This window comes from Salvelinus sp. IW2-2015, linkage group LG28 (genome assembly GCF_002910315.2).
Source record: "Salvelinus sp. IW2-2015 linkage group LG28, ASM291031v2, whole genome shotgun sequence".
Classification (NCBI taxonomy): domain Eukaryota; kingdom Metazoa; phylum Chordata; class Actinopteri; order Salmoniformes; family Salmonidae; genus Salvelinus; species Salvelinus sp. IW2-2015.
The window spans coordinates 27,618,447-27,635,616 of NC_036868.1; the positions used below are offsets into that span (position 1 = coordinate 27,618,447).

General features: G+C 44.3%; 1 protein-coding gene across 1 annotated transcript in view; it reads left to right on the top strand.

The window, feature by feature from the left end:
* Positions 1-17,170, top strand: part of LOC111954486 (kelch-like protein 29) — a 362,843-nt gene that overhangs the window by 339,740 nt on the left and 5,933 nt on the right. Inside the window, exon 15 of the mRNA XM_070435852.1 lies at positions 9,232-9,376. Within this exon, the coding sequence (XP_070291953.1) occupies positions 9,232-9,376 (145 nt within the window). The remainder of the gene's footprint in view (positions 1-9,231; positions 9,377-17,170) is intronic.

Here is a 17,170-nt window from a genome sequence, read left to right on the forward strand (position 1 = left end):
GGTGGAGAGGGAGCTGGGGAGAGAGAGAAAGAGGAGAGGGATGGGGAGGCAGAGGGGAGAGCGGGGTAAGTGCAGAGGGAGAGAGGGATGGGGAGGGATAGAGGGAGAGAGATGGGCGAGAGAAAGGGATGGGGAGAAGGAGAGCGAGGGGGAGAGAGAAGAGGCAGTATTGGCCCTAGATTGCTACATCAGAGAATTGATCCAAAACAATTATTGTGCACAATTACACGAGAGAGAGTGACCTTTTAAAGTGATTTGGATGCCCTCTGAACAATCATGATTTCCGGGTGAATTACAATCTACCTGACAACAACACCTTAGTTACATCCTACTTCTATTTTCCTCTTGTTACACAATAACAGTGTCCTGACTACCCATCCACATTGCGCCGGCCGAACGTCACGCCCACTATCGTTTCCTCTCTGCGATGAGTCTGGATTTGCTTTCCTCCAGTTCATTGGGGGCTGCTGAGGGGAGGATGGCTCATAATAATGGCTGGAGTGGAGCGAATGTTATCAAACCACGTGTTTGATGTATTTGTTACCATTCCACCTATTCRGCTCCAGCCATTACCACGAGCCCATCCTCCCCAAGTAAGGTGCCACCAACCTCCTGTGCTGCAATTGCTGTACAACGCCCCTRATTTTGACGTCAAGACAAACGACTTCTAGGATGGCAGATTCAGACTGAATGTATGTAGCGATCGTCAGAGCAGCTGAATTCAATTCCGGGTGAGTTGTCAGGCAACAATAACAGGAAATAACAGGAAACAACATGGGAACAATTAACCTTAAGAGATCATTCCTGTGATTGGGTCTTATCTAGTCTCCTGGCTGAGTAGACTGAGGATTCATTGTCCCATTCCCCTGTAGTCATTCTGAAGGGCCAGGATGAAATCACAGCCTTAAATCACTAAGAAGAGACGAGTGTCTGTTTAAATGTTTACATGTGCTGTAGTGGAGCCACTGTCAACGACTGCACGACTTGATCTGTGACTGTACCTCTCTATCCAGTTAACTAGCACTGTAGTTATTCTGTGACGTCTGCTCCTCAGTCCTTTGTAGTCTAATCAGAGTCCAATCTTATCGGGCTTTGTTCGTGTGATGTGTGAGATCACTCCGGTAGTGACTAAGATTGGTATCAGATACCATCATTTACTCCGGCTGCTGTTGGACTAAGGAGAGGAAACAACAACACGCGTTGAGAGTTGGAGCAGATACGAGACAACTGGTTTCATGTTAGACAGATATTCACTTCCTACATGTGGAAAACACATCTGTTGACTCCTGTGGTCAGATGTGAAACAAGGAAGAGTTGGGAGTGAAAAAAGGTGCACTTTCTGCTTTATATGACTCACTACTACTGATATCTGCCTTTGAGGTTTTCCTACGTATATAAGAATATTATGTATAGTATATAAGGCACTTTTAATCAGTGGAGGCTCCTGAAAGGAGGAAGGGGAGGACCATCATCCTCAGTGAATTATCATGTTTTAGATAAAACTATACTCAATATAATCACGTCGCCAAATAACTGATTAAAACACACTATTTTGAAAAGAAGGTCTACAGTAGCCTCTACAGCACTCTGTAGGGTAGCACCATGGTGTAGCCGGAGGACAGCTAGTTTCCGTCCTTCTCTGGGTACATTGACTTCAATACAAAACCTAGGAGGTTCATGGTTAAGCTACAGCATAAGCTACAGCTAGCTAGCACTGCAGTGTATAAAATGTGGTGAGTAGTTGTCTCAAAGAGAGAGAAAGACAATAGTTGAACAGTTTGCATCAATTAATTTCTTCTAAAATTAAGAAGAAATTAAGAGAGAGAGAAATAGAGAGATTTTCTTTTTTTCACTTTCACTTAGCTAGCAAATGCAGCTAGCTAGTTTAGCCTACTGAAACACCCTGCTAAAACAGAGGTATGCTCTGTTAGCTAGCTGGCTATGACTTTCCAACACAACACTGGAACTCCTCCAAGTCTAGGTAAGCTTTTGGTATTACTAATTTATTGCCACCGGGGCCCACCGGTGTAACGGCTTACTGACTACACAAATGATACTGCATGATTGTAGCGGGTCTACTAACACGTTAGTTATATTAGCAATGCTGACTATGACCTTACTTTATCTAATATGGTGACAACGATGTAGGCTGTGTGTAGCGGTTTGGCTTGGAAAGGTTTTTTCGCCTGGTTACATACCAGCTGATGTGTTGTGCATTGAAGTCCGGAAGAGAAGGAATACGACGTGGCTGCTATGAAAGTGAACTCTGTTTACGCGGGATCAGGGGTGTATACATTCCGCCGTTTCTGTTGAAAAACGTTTCTTAAACGGAAGCAAACGGAACAAAACAGGGATAATCATACCTGWATTTGTCCAATAGAAACTGTAGTTTGCAACTGTTGGACTAATGATTACACCCTATATCAACTAGATGCAGGCAAGAGCGTGCAAGGCGGTATTGAATGTCACTGTCTGTCACCTCAAATTTGTATTTCGACCTGTGTGCACCTACTTTGTAAACTTTCATTCATAGGCTAGGTTGTAGCAACCTCATGAGGTATAGGGAAAATTCAAGTATCATGTAGTAGCCTCAACCTATCACTGTTACATTGAGCTGTGTGAATGAAATATGAATGACAGTCATCCAATATACTGTAATAGAAATAAGGCCATGCTCATGTAAATAGATATTGTCCTCCCTCATCTTAAACGGCACTGACCGCCAGTGCTTTTAATATAGTGCTCAATGAGCTTAATATTCACACATTAGAGGAGCTCATCTGAGGCAGGGGAAAGTGTTTCTGTTGGTAAAGCAGAACAGTGGAACAGCAGTCCCAAGGGAATAGCTTTGCATTCTGTCTCCGGAGACAGTTAATACAAAACCTTCTGTGACTGACACACACTTGCACACACGCAGACATGGCAGCCACGTTGTGTCACTGATAGTGACAGGCCGAGGGGGGTGGGTGTCGCAGGGGGGGGGGGGGGGGGGGGTGGAGTGAAGGAGAGCGGGAAGGCTGAACGGCTGTCGTCAGTCACGCCTGGCAAAATGGCATTTTAATTAAACACATCTTGCTTTATAGGCACTGAAGGGGATGTGGCGTGTGTGTGTGTGTGTGTGTGTGTGTGTGTGTGTGTGTGTGTGGGGACATGGTGGATGGAGGTGAAAAACAAAAACGCTACGATGTGTCTGCATTATTCATGATGTCATAAATTGGCCAGCTGTAATCGTTTAGGAGACGATTGCTCTGTGAGAGTGTAAGGTACATTGATAGGTCTTCGACAAGCGTGTGTCCGTGCGTACCTTATATAGGTAAGGAGGAAAGGGGGGTCAGAAGCGAGGTAGAGGTCGTTGCACAGGTCTAGGCACATTAATACACAACAATTACGTTGTTTGAAACTTTATCCACAGTGTAAGGTTTCTGCATGGGAGTTTGATTAAATTCCTACCTTACCCAGAGTGTTTTCTGTATGATTGTGTCAGCAGTAAGACTGTAGAAGTCTGTCCCCATTGTTTTCCCCCATTTTCTCCATGCAGAAGCTGATTACGTTATATGCAATATCCTCACTCATTCCTCACATTTTCAATCCATGCACAGGACTTTTTCCTTAAGTTAAAATATATATATACAGTTGAAGTCYAAAGTTTACATACACCTTAGCCAAATACATTTAAACTGAGTTTAAGRAAAAATTCCCTATCTTAGGTCAGTTGGGATCACTACTTTATTTTAATAATGTGAAATGTCAGAATAATAGTGATTTATTTCAGCTTCTATTTCTTTCATCACATTCCCAGTGGGTCAGAAGTTTACATGCACTCAATTAGTATTTGGTAGCATTGCCTTTAAATTGTTTAACTTGGGGCAAATGTTTCGGGTAGCCTTCCACAAGCTTCCCACAATAAGTTGGGTGAATTTTAGCCCATTCCTCCTGACAGAGCTGGTGTAACTGAGTCAGGTTTGTAGGCCTCCTTGCTCGAACACGCTTTTTCAGTTCTTCCCACACATTTTATATGGGATTGAGGTCAGGGCTTTGTGATGGCCACTCCAATACCTTGACTTTGTTGTCCTTAAGCCATTTTGCCACAACTTTTGAAGCATGCTTGGGGTCATTGTCCATTTGGAAGACCCATTTGCAACCAAGCTTTAACATCCTGACTGATGTCTTGAGATGTTGCTTCAGTATATCCACATAATTTTCCATTCTCATGATGCCATCACTTTGTGAAGTGCAGCAGTCCCTCCTGCAGCAAAGCACCCCCACAACATGATGGTGCCACCCCGTGCTTCACGGTTGGGATGGTGTTCTTCGGGTTGCAAGCCTCCCCCTTTCTCCTCCAAACATAACGATAGTCATTATGGCCTAACAGTTCTATTTTTGTTTCATCAGACCAGAGGACATTTCTCCAAAAAGTATGATCTTGGTCCCCATGTGCAGTTGCAAACCGTAGTCTGGCTTTTTTATGGCGGTTTTGGAACAGTGGCTTCTTCCTTGCTGAGTGGCCTTTCAGGTTATGTCGATATAGGACTCATTTTACTGTGGATATAGATACTTTTGTACCTGTTTCCTCCAGCATCTTCACAAGATCCTTTGCTGTTGTTCTGCGAATGATTTGCACTTTTCGCACCAAAGTACGTTCATCTCTAGGAGACAGAACACGTCTCCTTCCTGAGCGGTATGACGGCTGCGTGGTCACATGGTGTTTATACTTGCGTACTATTGTTTGTACAGATGAACGTGGTACCTTCAGGCATTTGGAAATTGCTTCCAAGGATGAACCAGACTTGTGGAGGTCTACAATTTTCTTTCTGAATTCTTGGCTGATTTCTTTTGATTTTCCCATGATGTCAKGCAAAGATGCACTGAGTTTGAAYGTAGGCCCTGAAATACATCCACAGGTACACCTCCAATTGACTCAAATTATGTCAATTAGCCTAACAGAAGCTTCTGAAGCCATGACATCTTTTCTGGATTTTTCCAAGTTGTTTAAAGGCACAGTCAACTTAGTGTATGTAAACTTCTGACCCACTGGAATTGTGATACAGTGAATTATAATTGAAATAACTTGTAAACAATTGTTGGAAAAATTACTTGTGTCATGCACAAAGTAGATGTCCTAACCGACTTGTGATACAGTGAATTATAATTGAAATAATCTGTAAACAATTGTTGGAAAAATTACTTGTGTCATGCACAAAGTAGATGTCCTAACCGACTTGCCAAAACTATAGTTTGTTAACAAGAAATTTGTGGAGTGGTTGAAAAACGAGTTTTAATGTGTGTATGTAGACTTCCGACTTCAACTGTGTGTGTGTGTGTATATATTTATATATATACAGTGGCGCAAAAAAGTATTTAGTCAGCCACCAATTGTGCAAGTTCTCCCACTTAAAAAGATGAGAGAGGCCCGTAATTTTCATCATAGGTACACTTCAACTATGACAGACAAAATGAGAAAAAAAAATCCAGAAAATCACATTGTAGGATTTTTAATGAATTTATTTGCAAATTATGGTGGAAAATATATATACACACACACACCACACAACACACACACACACACACACCACACACCACACACACACACACACACACACACACACACCACACACACACAACACACACACACACACCCACACACACACACACACACACACACACACACACACACACACACACAGGATTGCCATAGGGTGTAATCCAATAGTAAATTATTGAGACTTAAGTCCTTTATATTGGAACCAGGTATAAACACATTTGGAGCACAAACAATAACGTCAAGCTGATTCATGAATTCTGCTATTTCAATTGTTATCCGTTCACTGTAAAATTCCCATTTCCCAAAACCATAGTATTTTTAATCTCGAGCCTCAAACTCAAGGAAGTGATAAGAGGAATGTAGGTGTGATTTTGCATGCAGCGCTAGACAGAAGGTGACATGGAAAACAAAATGATGCCATTATAGCCGGGGAGATTCTGCAGTGAGGATAATACAATTGAAACAGTACCTTCTATTTGGTTTTGCCTGGTTTTCATTCTGGCTCATCTCATCTGTGTTTTCAACTTCTATCTATCCCTGGCTTATAAAATTCTACACTACATGACCAAAAGCATGTGGACACCTGCTCGTTGAACGTCTCATTCCAAGATCATGGGCATTAATAAGGAATTGGTCCCCCCTTTGCTGCTATAACAGCCTCCACTCTTTTGGGAAGGCTTTCCACTCGATCAAATCAAACTTTATTTGTCACATGCGCCGAATACAGTGTAGACCTTACCGTGAAATGCTTACTTACAAGCCGTTAACGAACAGTGCAGTTTAAGAAGAGTTAAGAAAATATTTACCAAATAAACTAAGGTAAATAGATAATAAAAAGTAGCACAATAAAATAACAATAACGAGGCTATATACAGGGGGTACCGGTACCGAGTCAGTGTGCGGGGGTACAGGTTAGTTGAGGTAATTTGTACATGTAGGTAGGGTGAAGTGACTATACATAGATAATAAAAAGCGAGTAGCAGCAGTGTCAAAACAAATTGGGGGGGGGGGTCATCAATGTAAATAGTCTGGTGGCCATTTGATTAATTGTTCAGCAGTCTTATGACTTGGGGGTAGAAGCTGTTTGGTCCTAGATTTGGCGCTCCGGTACCGCTTGCCATGCGGTAGCAGAGAAAACAGTCTATGACTTGGGTGACTGGAGTGTCTGACAATTTTATGGGCTTTCCTCTGACACTGCCTATTATATAGGTCCTGGATGTTAGATATTACATTGCTGCAGGGACTTACTTCCATTCAGCCAAAAGAGCATTAGTGGGGTCGGGCACTGATGTTGGGCGATTAGGCCTAGCTTGCAGTCGGCGGTCTAATTCATCCCAAAGGTGTTCAATGGAGTTATAAGGCCTTTCCCAAACTTTTGCGACTAAGTTGGAAGCACAGAATTATCTAGAATGTCATTGTATACTGTAGCCTTAAGATTTTCCTTCACTGGAATTAAGGGGGCCTAGCCCGAACCATGAAAAACAGCCTCCTCCACCAAACTTTACAGTTGGCACTATGCATTGGGGCAGGTAGCATTCTCCTGGCATGCGCCAAACCCAGATTCATCTGTCGCACTGCCAGATGGTGAAGCATGATTCATCAACCCAGAGAATGTGTTTCCACTGCTCCAGAGACCAATGGCGGCAAGCTTTACGCCACTCCAGCAGATGCTTGGCATTGCACATGGTGATCTCGGCCAAGGAAACCCATTCCATGAAGCTCCCAACTAACAGTTATTGTGCTGACTTTACTTCCAGAGGCAGTTTGGAACTCGGTAGTGAGTGTTGCAACCGAGGACAGACTTTTTATGTGCTATGCGCTTCAGCACTCGCCGGTCTCATTCTGTGAGCTTGTGTGCCCTACCACTTCGCGGCTGAGCCGTTGTTGCTCCTAGACATTTCCACTTCACAGTAACAGCACTTACAGTTGACCGGGTCAGCTCTAGCAGGGCAGAAATTTGACGAACTGACTTGTTGGAAAGGTGGTATCCTATGACAGTGCTACGTTGAAAGTCACTGAGCTCTTCAGTAAGGCCATTCTACTGCCAGTGTTTCCCTATGGAGATTGCATGGCTGTGTGCTCAATTTTATACACTTCTCAGGAACGGGTGTGAAATAGCCAAATCCACTAATTTCAAGGGGTGTCCACATACATTTATATTTATAGTGTATTTCTCTTTCTGGCTGTTTATTTTCTCTTTGTGTCTCTTCAGTTCTGTCTCCCTTTGTAGATATTTCACTTCTACCTCCATGTGTCTGTTTTTTATTTCAAAAACTATCTTTTGGTATTTGTTTCATTAGTCCATTGTTGATAAAGTCCCAAATGTTTTTGCATGTCAGCAATCAAGTTTTCAAGATATAGAACTTCCAAAATACAAAAATACAGCCGGTATGATGCAAAATGCTGACATGTAGAACATTTTGGGACTATATCAACAATGGACAAAACATATATATTTTTTAAATTAATAAGAAAATGGACTAATGAAACAAATACCAGTAGTTTTGGGGTGGAATTGTTCCTCTAACACCTACATCAAAAATGGCTTCCAGAAAAACCTCAAAACAATGTCTTTCTTGACGTCACAGCTGCCTATGATACCATTTGGTGCACTGGCTTCCTCCTGAAGCAGTCACGGTACCTCCCCCATTAGTCAACCAATATCATCACACTACTGAGCAATAGATGTTTCAGAGTCCACCTCAGAGAGGCAAAGAGTACATGGAAGAGACATACCAACAGTCTCCCCCAAGGCACAGTGCTGGTCTCTGTTCAACCTCTACACAAATGGCCTCCCAGAAAACACCTTCCAAAAATGAATATACTTCTGACGACATATGCCTGGCAACGCAAGCTCCAAACTTCGACACCCTGGAGCAAACAGCAAAACTGGAACAATACTGCAACAAATGGTGACTCCAACAAAGCCCAGCAAAACCTGTATCCCTTATATTCCACCTCCATAACGCAAAGGCCTAGAGTGCTCAACACCCAGATGAACAACCACAAGCTAGAGCACCAACCCACCTCCATATACCTCCATATACCTTGGGGTGACCCTGCACAGGTCACTCACCTTCTGGGAGCACCCGAGGACAACAGCAGCTAAGGTCAAAACCAGGAATAACCTGATCTCCAAACAAGCTGGCTCAACATGGGGCGTTTCTACCGCCACCATTCATACCTCGGCACTCTCATTCTCAGCAGCAGAGTAATATGCACCTGTCTGGTCAAGGTCGTCTGCGCACGCACACACACACACAGAGAGTCGACATACAGCTGAACACCACCATGCGCATCATCACTGGCATACTAAAATCCACCCCGCTTTGCTGGCTCCCTGTTCTGGCATACATATGCAGCCGATGCCTTGCCAACCTCCAATGATGGGGCATTAAAGCAAGCCCCCTACAGTATGTGCCTGTGGGGTGGAGCAAACCATGCACCGCATTCTTGAAGTCTAATCTACAAAACTCAGCGGAGGCCTAGTCACCATCAACCCAGCATTACCGGAAGCAATCGCTTGGCTAAAGGACTTTGCATTCGCTAAATAAAAAATAAGTATTTAAAAACAGACACGTGTAGAGATAGAACATGTAACTTCTAACTCCCCTTTTGTCCATTTTTCAATCTTCTACCTCACTTCTGTCGGTGTTTCTAACGTGCATCTCTTTGTGTTTGTTCTCCAGATAATAAGTATGCCCCAGCGGTCACTCTGAATGGGCTCATCTTTATTCTGGGAGGAGCCTATGCCCGGGCCATCACCATCTATGACCCAGACAAAGGAAACATCAAAGCCGGACCCAACATGAACCACTCACGACAGTTCTGCAGGTAAGAACCCATACGCACCAATATGAACCACTCACGACAGTTCTGCAGGTAAGAACCCATACGCACCAATATGAACTACTCACGACAGTTCTGCAGGCAAGAACCCATACGAACCACTCACGACAGTTTTTGTCAAAGTTTTTGTCAAAGAACATTTTGTCAAAGTCATTAAGCAGGAATATGAGTCAAGTCTGAAGTCATATGCTGTAGATTCCGAGTCAAGTCACAGGCCTGTATAGTCCCAAACTTTGGGGCCCAGTGCATAGGATACACCCTAGACAGATACTCAGAAATACATTTGGGAAGACAGCGATCCAGAGGTCATTATTGCTAAACTATTCCCGCATCCACCAGCAGCTGTTCCACGACATTTAGCTTTTACCTACGTCTGACTGAGTAAGTCTGGTGCTAGGTGATCACAGACACTACACACACACTCGGCTCTATGCGCCAGCAGTCGTTATAAACTAAACTGGGCGCTTCKTTTTTACTCTTCCATGTCCTTGGCTGAATTCTCCTTGTTTATCTTTAACAGCCAAATTGGGCTTTAGCCAGCGCTGTGTTCCATCTGGATCAGCTGTGCTTTTTTCCCCTGACTGGATTTACTCTTTATGTAATAATCTCATGGTGTGTGTCTCTCAGTGATGTTTGTTTTTGTGGGCTGGGAGTTTGTGTATTAATCAGCTGTGTTTTTTCCTTATGTAAATATAGATTGCTCCAGCCCCCAGTGGGATTACAAAACTGTAATCAGTTTATAGCTAAAGTGTTAATCTTCCCTCTCTCCCCCCACACACACACTCCTCTGTTTTCTGTTCCACACATCAAATGAGCAAATTTGTAGAGATATTTTTCGTAACTTTTCTCTCCCTCCACAAAGGCACATTTTAATTATGATCTCTCTCGGAAAGCGATGTTGTCATGTTGAGAGAATGTGACAAAGTAATATCCCCTCACAGCGACAAGTTCAGTGATCAGACTATCTCMCTCTGCTTCCCTCCCTCCCTCTCTCTCTGATGTTTAATTAATATTTACACCATGAACAGGATGGTTACAGCAGTGATGTTCATATATATATATATACACAATACCGTTCAAAAGTTTGGGGTCACTTATACATTTCCTTGTTTTTGAAAGAAAAGCACATTTTTTGTCCATTWAAATAACATACAATTGATCAGAAATACATTGTTAATGTTGTAAATGACTATTGTAGCTGGAAACTGCAGATTTTTTAAATGGAATATCTACAGTTGAAGTTTACATACACCTTAGCCAAACACATTTAAACTCAGTTTTTCACAATTCCTGACATTTCATCCAAGTAAAAATTCTCTGTCTTAGGTCAGTTAGGATCACCACTTTATTTTAAGAATGTGAAATGTCAGAATGATTTATTTCAGCTTCCTTCTATTTCTTCATCACATTCCCAGTGGGTCAGACGTTTATATACACTCAATTAGTATTTGGTAGCATTGCCTTTAAATTGTTTAACTTCAGTCAAACGTGTCGAGTAGCCTTCCACAAGCTTCCCACAATAAGTTGGGTGAATTTGCCCATTCCTCCTGACAGAGCTGGTGTAACTGAGTCAGGTTTTGGGCCTCCTTGCTCGCACACGCTTTTTCAGTTCTTCCACACATTTTCTACAGGATTGAGGTCAGGGCTTTGTGACGGCCACTCCAATGCCTTGACTTTGTTGTCCTTAAGCCATTTTGCTACAACTTGAAGTATGCTTGGGGTCATTGTCCATTTGGAAGACACATTTGAGACCAAGCTTTAACTTCCTGACTGATGTCTTAGATGTTGCTTCAATATATCCACATAATTTCCATTCTCATGATGCCATCTATTTTGTGAAGTGCACCAGTCCGTTCCTGTAGCAAAGCACCCCCACAACATGATGCTGCCACCCCCGTGCTTCACGGTTGGGATGTGGTTCTTCGGCTTGCAAGCGTCCCTGCTTTTTCCTCACAACATAACGATGGTCATTATGGCCTAACAGTTCTATTTTTGTTTCTTCAGACCAGAGGACATTTCTCCAAAAGTATGATCTTGTCCCCATGTGCAGTTGCAAACCGTAGTCTGCTTTTTTATGGCGGTTTTGGAGCAGTGGCTTCTTCCTTGCTGAGCGGCCTTTCAGGTTATGTCGATATAGGACTCGTTTTACTGTGGATATAGATACTTTTGTACCTGTTTCCTCCAGCATCTTCACAAGGTCATTTGCTGTTGTTCTGGGATTGATTGCACTTTTCGTACAAAGTCGTTCATCTCTAGGAGACAGAACGCGTCCCCTTCCTGAGTGGTATGACTGCTGGTGGTCCCATGGTGTTATACTTGCATACTATTGTTTGTACAGATAACATGGTACCTTCAGCATTTGGAAATTGCTCCCAAGGATGAACCAGACTTGTGGAGGTCTACAATTTTTTGTCTGAGTTCTGGCTGATTTCTTTTGATTTTCCCATTATGTCAAGCAAAGAGCACTGGGTTTGAAGGTAGGCCTTGAAAAACATCCACAGGTACAGCTCCAATTAACTCAAATGATGTCAATTAGCCTATCAGAAGCTTCTAAAGCCATGACATAATTTTCCAAGTTGTTTAAAGGCACAGTCAACTTGGTGTATGTAAACTTCTGACCCACTGGAATTGTGATACAATCTGTCGGAAAATTACTTGTGTCATGCACAAAGTAGATGTCCTAACCGACTTGCCAAAACTATAGTTTGTTAACAAGAAATTTGTGGAGTGGTTGAAAAACGAGTTTTAATGACTCCAATCTAAGTGTATGTAACTTCCGACTTCAATGTACATAGGCGTACAGAGGACCATTCAGCAACCATCACTCCTGTGTTTCAATGGCACGTTGTGTTAGCTAATCCAAGTTTATCATTTTAAAGGCTAATTGATCATTAGAAAACCCTTTTGCAATTATGTTAGCACAGCTGAAAACTGTTGATTTGATTAAGAAAGCAATAAAACTGGCCTTCTTCAGACTAGTTGAGTATCTGGAGCATCAGCATTGTGGGTTCGATTACAGCCTCAAAATGGCCAGAAACAAAGACCTTTCTTCTGAAACTCGTCAGTCTTTTCTTGTTTCGAGAAATTAAGGCTTTTCCATGAGAGAAATTGCCAAAAACTGAAGATCTCGTACAAGCTGTTGTACTACTCCCTTCACAGAACAGCGCAAACTGCCTCTAACCAGAATATTAACTGGAGTGGGAGGCCCCGGTGCACACCGAGCAAGAGGACGAGTGTCTAGTTTGGGAAACAGACGCCTCACAAGTCCTCAACTGGAGCTTCATTAAATAGTACCCGCAAAACACCCGTCTCATGTCAACAGTGAAGAGGTGATGCCCGGGATGCTGGCCTTCTGTGTTCTTTTGCCCTCTTAATCTTTTTATTTTGTTGGCCAGTCTGAGATATGGCTTTTTCTTTGCATCTCTGCCTAGAAGGCCAGCACCCGGGATCGCCTCTTCACTGTTGACATTGAGACTGGTGATTGCAGACGGTAGGCAAGGTCACAGTTATGAAAACGAAGGACACTAAAGAGGCCTTTCTACTGACTCTGAAAAACACCAAAGAAAGATGCCAGGTTCCCTGCTCATCTGCGGAATGTGCCTTAGGCATTCTGCAAGGAGGTTTGAGGACTGCAGATGTGGCCAGGCAATAAATTGCAATGTCCGTAGTGAGACGCCTAAGACAGCGCTACAAGGAGACGGACGGACAGCTGATCATCCTCGCAGTGGCAGACCACGTGTAACAACCACTGCACAGGATCCGTACATCCGAACATCACACCGCGGGACAGGTACAGGATGGCAACAACTGCCCGAGTTACACCAGGAACGCACAATCCCTCCATCAGTGCTGACTGCCCGCAATAGGCTGAGTGAGGCTGGACTGAGGGCTTGTAGGCCTGTTGTAAGGCAGGTCCTCACCAGACATCACGGCAACAACGTCGCCTATGGCACAACCGCACCATCGCTGGACCAGACAGGACTGGCAAAAAGTGCTCTTCACTGACGAGTCGCGGCTTTGTCTCACCAGGGGTGATGGTCGGATTCGCTTTTATCGTTGGAGGAATGAACGTTACACCGAGGCCTGTACTCTGGAGCAGGATCGATTTGGAGATGGAGGGTCCGTCAGGTCTGGGGCGGTGTGTCACAGCATCATCGGACTGAGCTTGTCATTGCAGGCAATCTCAACGCTGTGCGTTACAGGAAGACATCTCCTCCCTCATGTGTACCATTCTTGCAGGCTCATCCTGACTTGACCCTCCAGCATGACAAGCCACCAGCCATACTGCTCGTTCTGTGCGTGATTACCTGCGAGACAGGAATGTCAGTGTTCTGCCATGGCCAGCGACGAGCCCGGATCTCAATCCCATTGAGCACGTCTGGAACCTGTTGGACCCCAGAAATGTCCTGGAACTTGCAGGTGCCTTGGTGGAAGAGTGGGGTAACATCTCACAGCAAGAACTTAAATCTGGTGCAGTCCATGAGGAGGAGATTCACTACAGTACTTAATGCAGCTGGTGGCCACACCAGATACTGACTGTTACTTTTGATTTTGACCCCCCTTTGTTCGGACACATTATTCATTTCTGTTAGTCACATGTCTGTGGAACTTATTTAGTTTATGTCTCAGTTGTTGAATTTTGTTATGTTCATACAAATATTTATACATGTTAAGTTTGCTGAAAATAAATGCAGTCAACAGTGAGAGGACATGTCTTTTTTTTGCTGAGTTCATACCACATCTACTCATTCAAATTTTTTTTTTTTTTTACTATTTCTACATTGTAGAATAATAGTGAAGACATCAAAAATATGGAATCATGTATAAACAAAAGGTGTTTAAACAAACAAATATATTTTCTAGTTGAGATTCTTCAAAGTGGCCACCCTTGCCTTGATGATTGCTTTGCACACTCTTGGCATTCTCTCAACCAGCTTCATGAGTAATGCTTTTCCAACAGTCTTGAAGAGTTCCCACATATGCTGAGCACTTGTTGGCTGCTTTTCCTTCACTCTGTGGTCCAACTCATCTCAAACCATCTCAATTGGGTGAGGTCAGGTGATTGTGGAGGCCAGGTATCTGATGCAGCACTCCATCACTCTCCTTGGTCAAATACCTTACACAGCCTGGAGATGTGTTTTGGGTCATTGTCCTGTTGAAAAACAAATTATAGTCCCACTAAGCGCAAACCAGATGGGATGGCGTATCGCTGCAGAATGCTGTGGTAGCCATGCTGGTTAAGTGTGCTTTGAATTCTAAATAAATCACTGACAGTGTCACCAGCAAAGCACCCCCACACCACCTCCTCCATGCTTCACGGTGGGAACCACACATGCGGAGATCATCCGTTCACCTACTCTGCGTCTCACAAAGATACGGTGGTTTGGAACAAAAACTCAAATTTGGACTCATCAGACCAAAGTACAGATTTCGACTGGTCTAATGTCCATTGATCATGTTTCTTGGCAGAGCAAATCTTCTTTATTATTGGTGTCCTTTGTATGCGGTTTCTTCCCACACGTCTCCTCTGAAAGTTGATGTTGAGATGTGTTATTGAACTCTGTGAAGCATTTATTGGGCTCAATTTCTGAGGCTGGTAACTCTGATGAACTATCCTCTGTAGCAGAGAAAACTCTGGTTTTCCTTTCTGTGCGCGTCCTCATGAGAGCCAGTTTCATCATAACTTGTTGTTTTTTTCGACCTGCACTTGAAGAAACGTTCAAAGTTCTGGAAATTTTCCGGATTGACTGACATGTCTTAAAGTAATAATGGACTGTCGTTTCTCTTTGCTTATTGAGCTGTTCTTGCCATAATATGGCTATACCATTTACATTACATTTAAGTCATTTAGCAGACGCTCTTATCCAGAGCGACTTAACAATGGTGCATTCACCTTATGTAATCCAGTGGAACAACCACTTTACAATAGTGCATCTAACTCTTTTAGGGGGGGGTTAGAAGGATTACTTTATCCTATCCTAGGTATTCCTTAAAGAGGTGGGGTTTCAGGTTGTGGCTCCGGAGGTGGTGATTGACTCCGCTGACCTGGCGTCGTGAGGAGTTGTTCCACCATTGGGTGCCAGAAGCAGCGAACAGTTTTGACTGGGCTGACGGAACTGTACTTCCTCAGAGTAGGGAGGCGAGCAGGCCAGAGGTGGATGAACGCAGTGCCCTTGTTTGGGTGTAGGGCCTGATCAGAGCCTGAAGGTACGGAGTGCCGTTCCCCTCACAGCTCCGTAGGCAAGCACCATGGTCTCGTAGCGGATGCGAGCTTCAACTGGAAGCCAGTGGAGAGAGCGGAGGGAGCGGGGAGTGCAGTGAGAGGAACTTGGGAAGTTGAACACCAGACGGGCTGCGGCGTTCTGGATGAGTTGTAGGGTTTAATGGGCACAGCAGGGAGCCCAGCCAACAGCGAGTTGCAGTAATCCAGACGGAGAATGAACAAGTGCCGGATAGGACCTGCGCCGCTTCCTGCGTTAGGCAGGGTCGATACTCTGCGAATGTTGTAGAGCATGAACCTACAGGAACGTGTCACCGCCTTGATGTTAGTTTGAGAAACGACAGGGTGTTGTCCCAGTCACGCCAAGGTTCTTAGCACTCTGGGAGGAGACACAATGGAGTTGTTCAACCGTGATGGCGAGATCAGTGGAACGGGCAGTCCTTCCCCCGGATTGAAGAGCAGCTCCGTCTGCCTCGAGGTTCAGCTTGAGGTGGTGATCCGTTCATCCACACTGATATGTCTGCCAGACATGCAGAGATCGACTTCACCACCTGTTATCAGAGGGGGGAAAGGAGAAGATTAATTGTGTTGTCGTCTGCATAGCAATGATAGGGAGAGACCATGTGAGGATATGACAGAAGCCAAGTGACTTGGTGATATACGAGAATAGGGAGAGGGCCTAGAACAGAGCCCTGGGGGGACACCAGTGTGAGTAGCACGCTGGGTGCGGAGACAGATTCTCGCCACGCACCTGGTAGGAGCGACTGTCAGGAATAGGACGCAATCAAGCGTGGGCCGCGCCGGAGATGGCCCAGCTCGGGAGAGGGTGAGAGGAGGATTTTGATGGTTCACAGTATCAAAGGCTAAGGATAAAGGTCTAGAGGATGAGAGCAGAGGAGATGACTGTAGCTTTAGCAGTGCGGCAGCGCCTCCGTGACACAGAGAAGAGCAGTCTCAGTGAATGACTAGTCTTGAAACATGACTGATTTGGATCAAGAAGGTCATTCTGAGAGAGATAGCAGGAGAGCTGGCCAAGGACGGCACGTTCAAGAGGTTTTGGAGAGAAAAGAAGAGGGATAGCTGGTCTGTAGTTGTTGACATTCGGAGGGATCGAGTGTAGGTTTTTTATTCAGAAGGGCGTGCAACTCTCGCTCTCTGAAGACGGAAGGACCGTAGGCCAGCGGTCAAGGCGAAAATAGGGGTTGAAATGAGCGAGGTGAGGTAGGAGGAAGTCTCCGGAAATGGTCTGGAGAAGAGGAGGGGATAGGGTCAAGCGGGCAGGCTTGTTGGGCGCCGCCGTCACCAAGACGCTGAGATTTCATCTGGAGAGGAGGAGAAAGAGGTCAAAGCACAGGGTAGGCAGTGTGAGCCAGAACCAGCGGTGTCGTTTGACTTAGCCAACGAGGATCGGATGTCGTTCGACCTTCTTAGTTCAATTGAGTGACAAAGTCATTCAAAGCTATCTTCTGTATAAAACCCCTACCTATGTCACAACACAAAACTGATTGGCTCAAACGATTTATGACGGAAAGAAATTCCACAAAAGTTAACTTTTAACA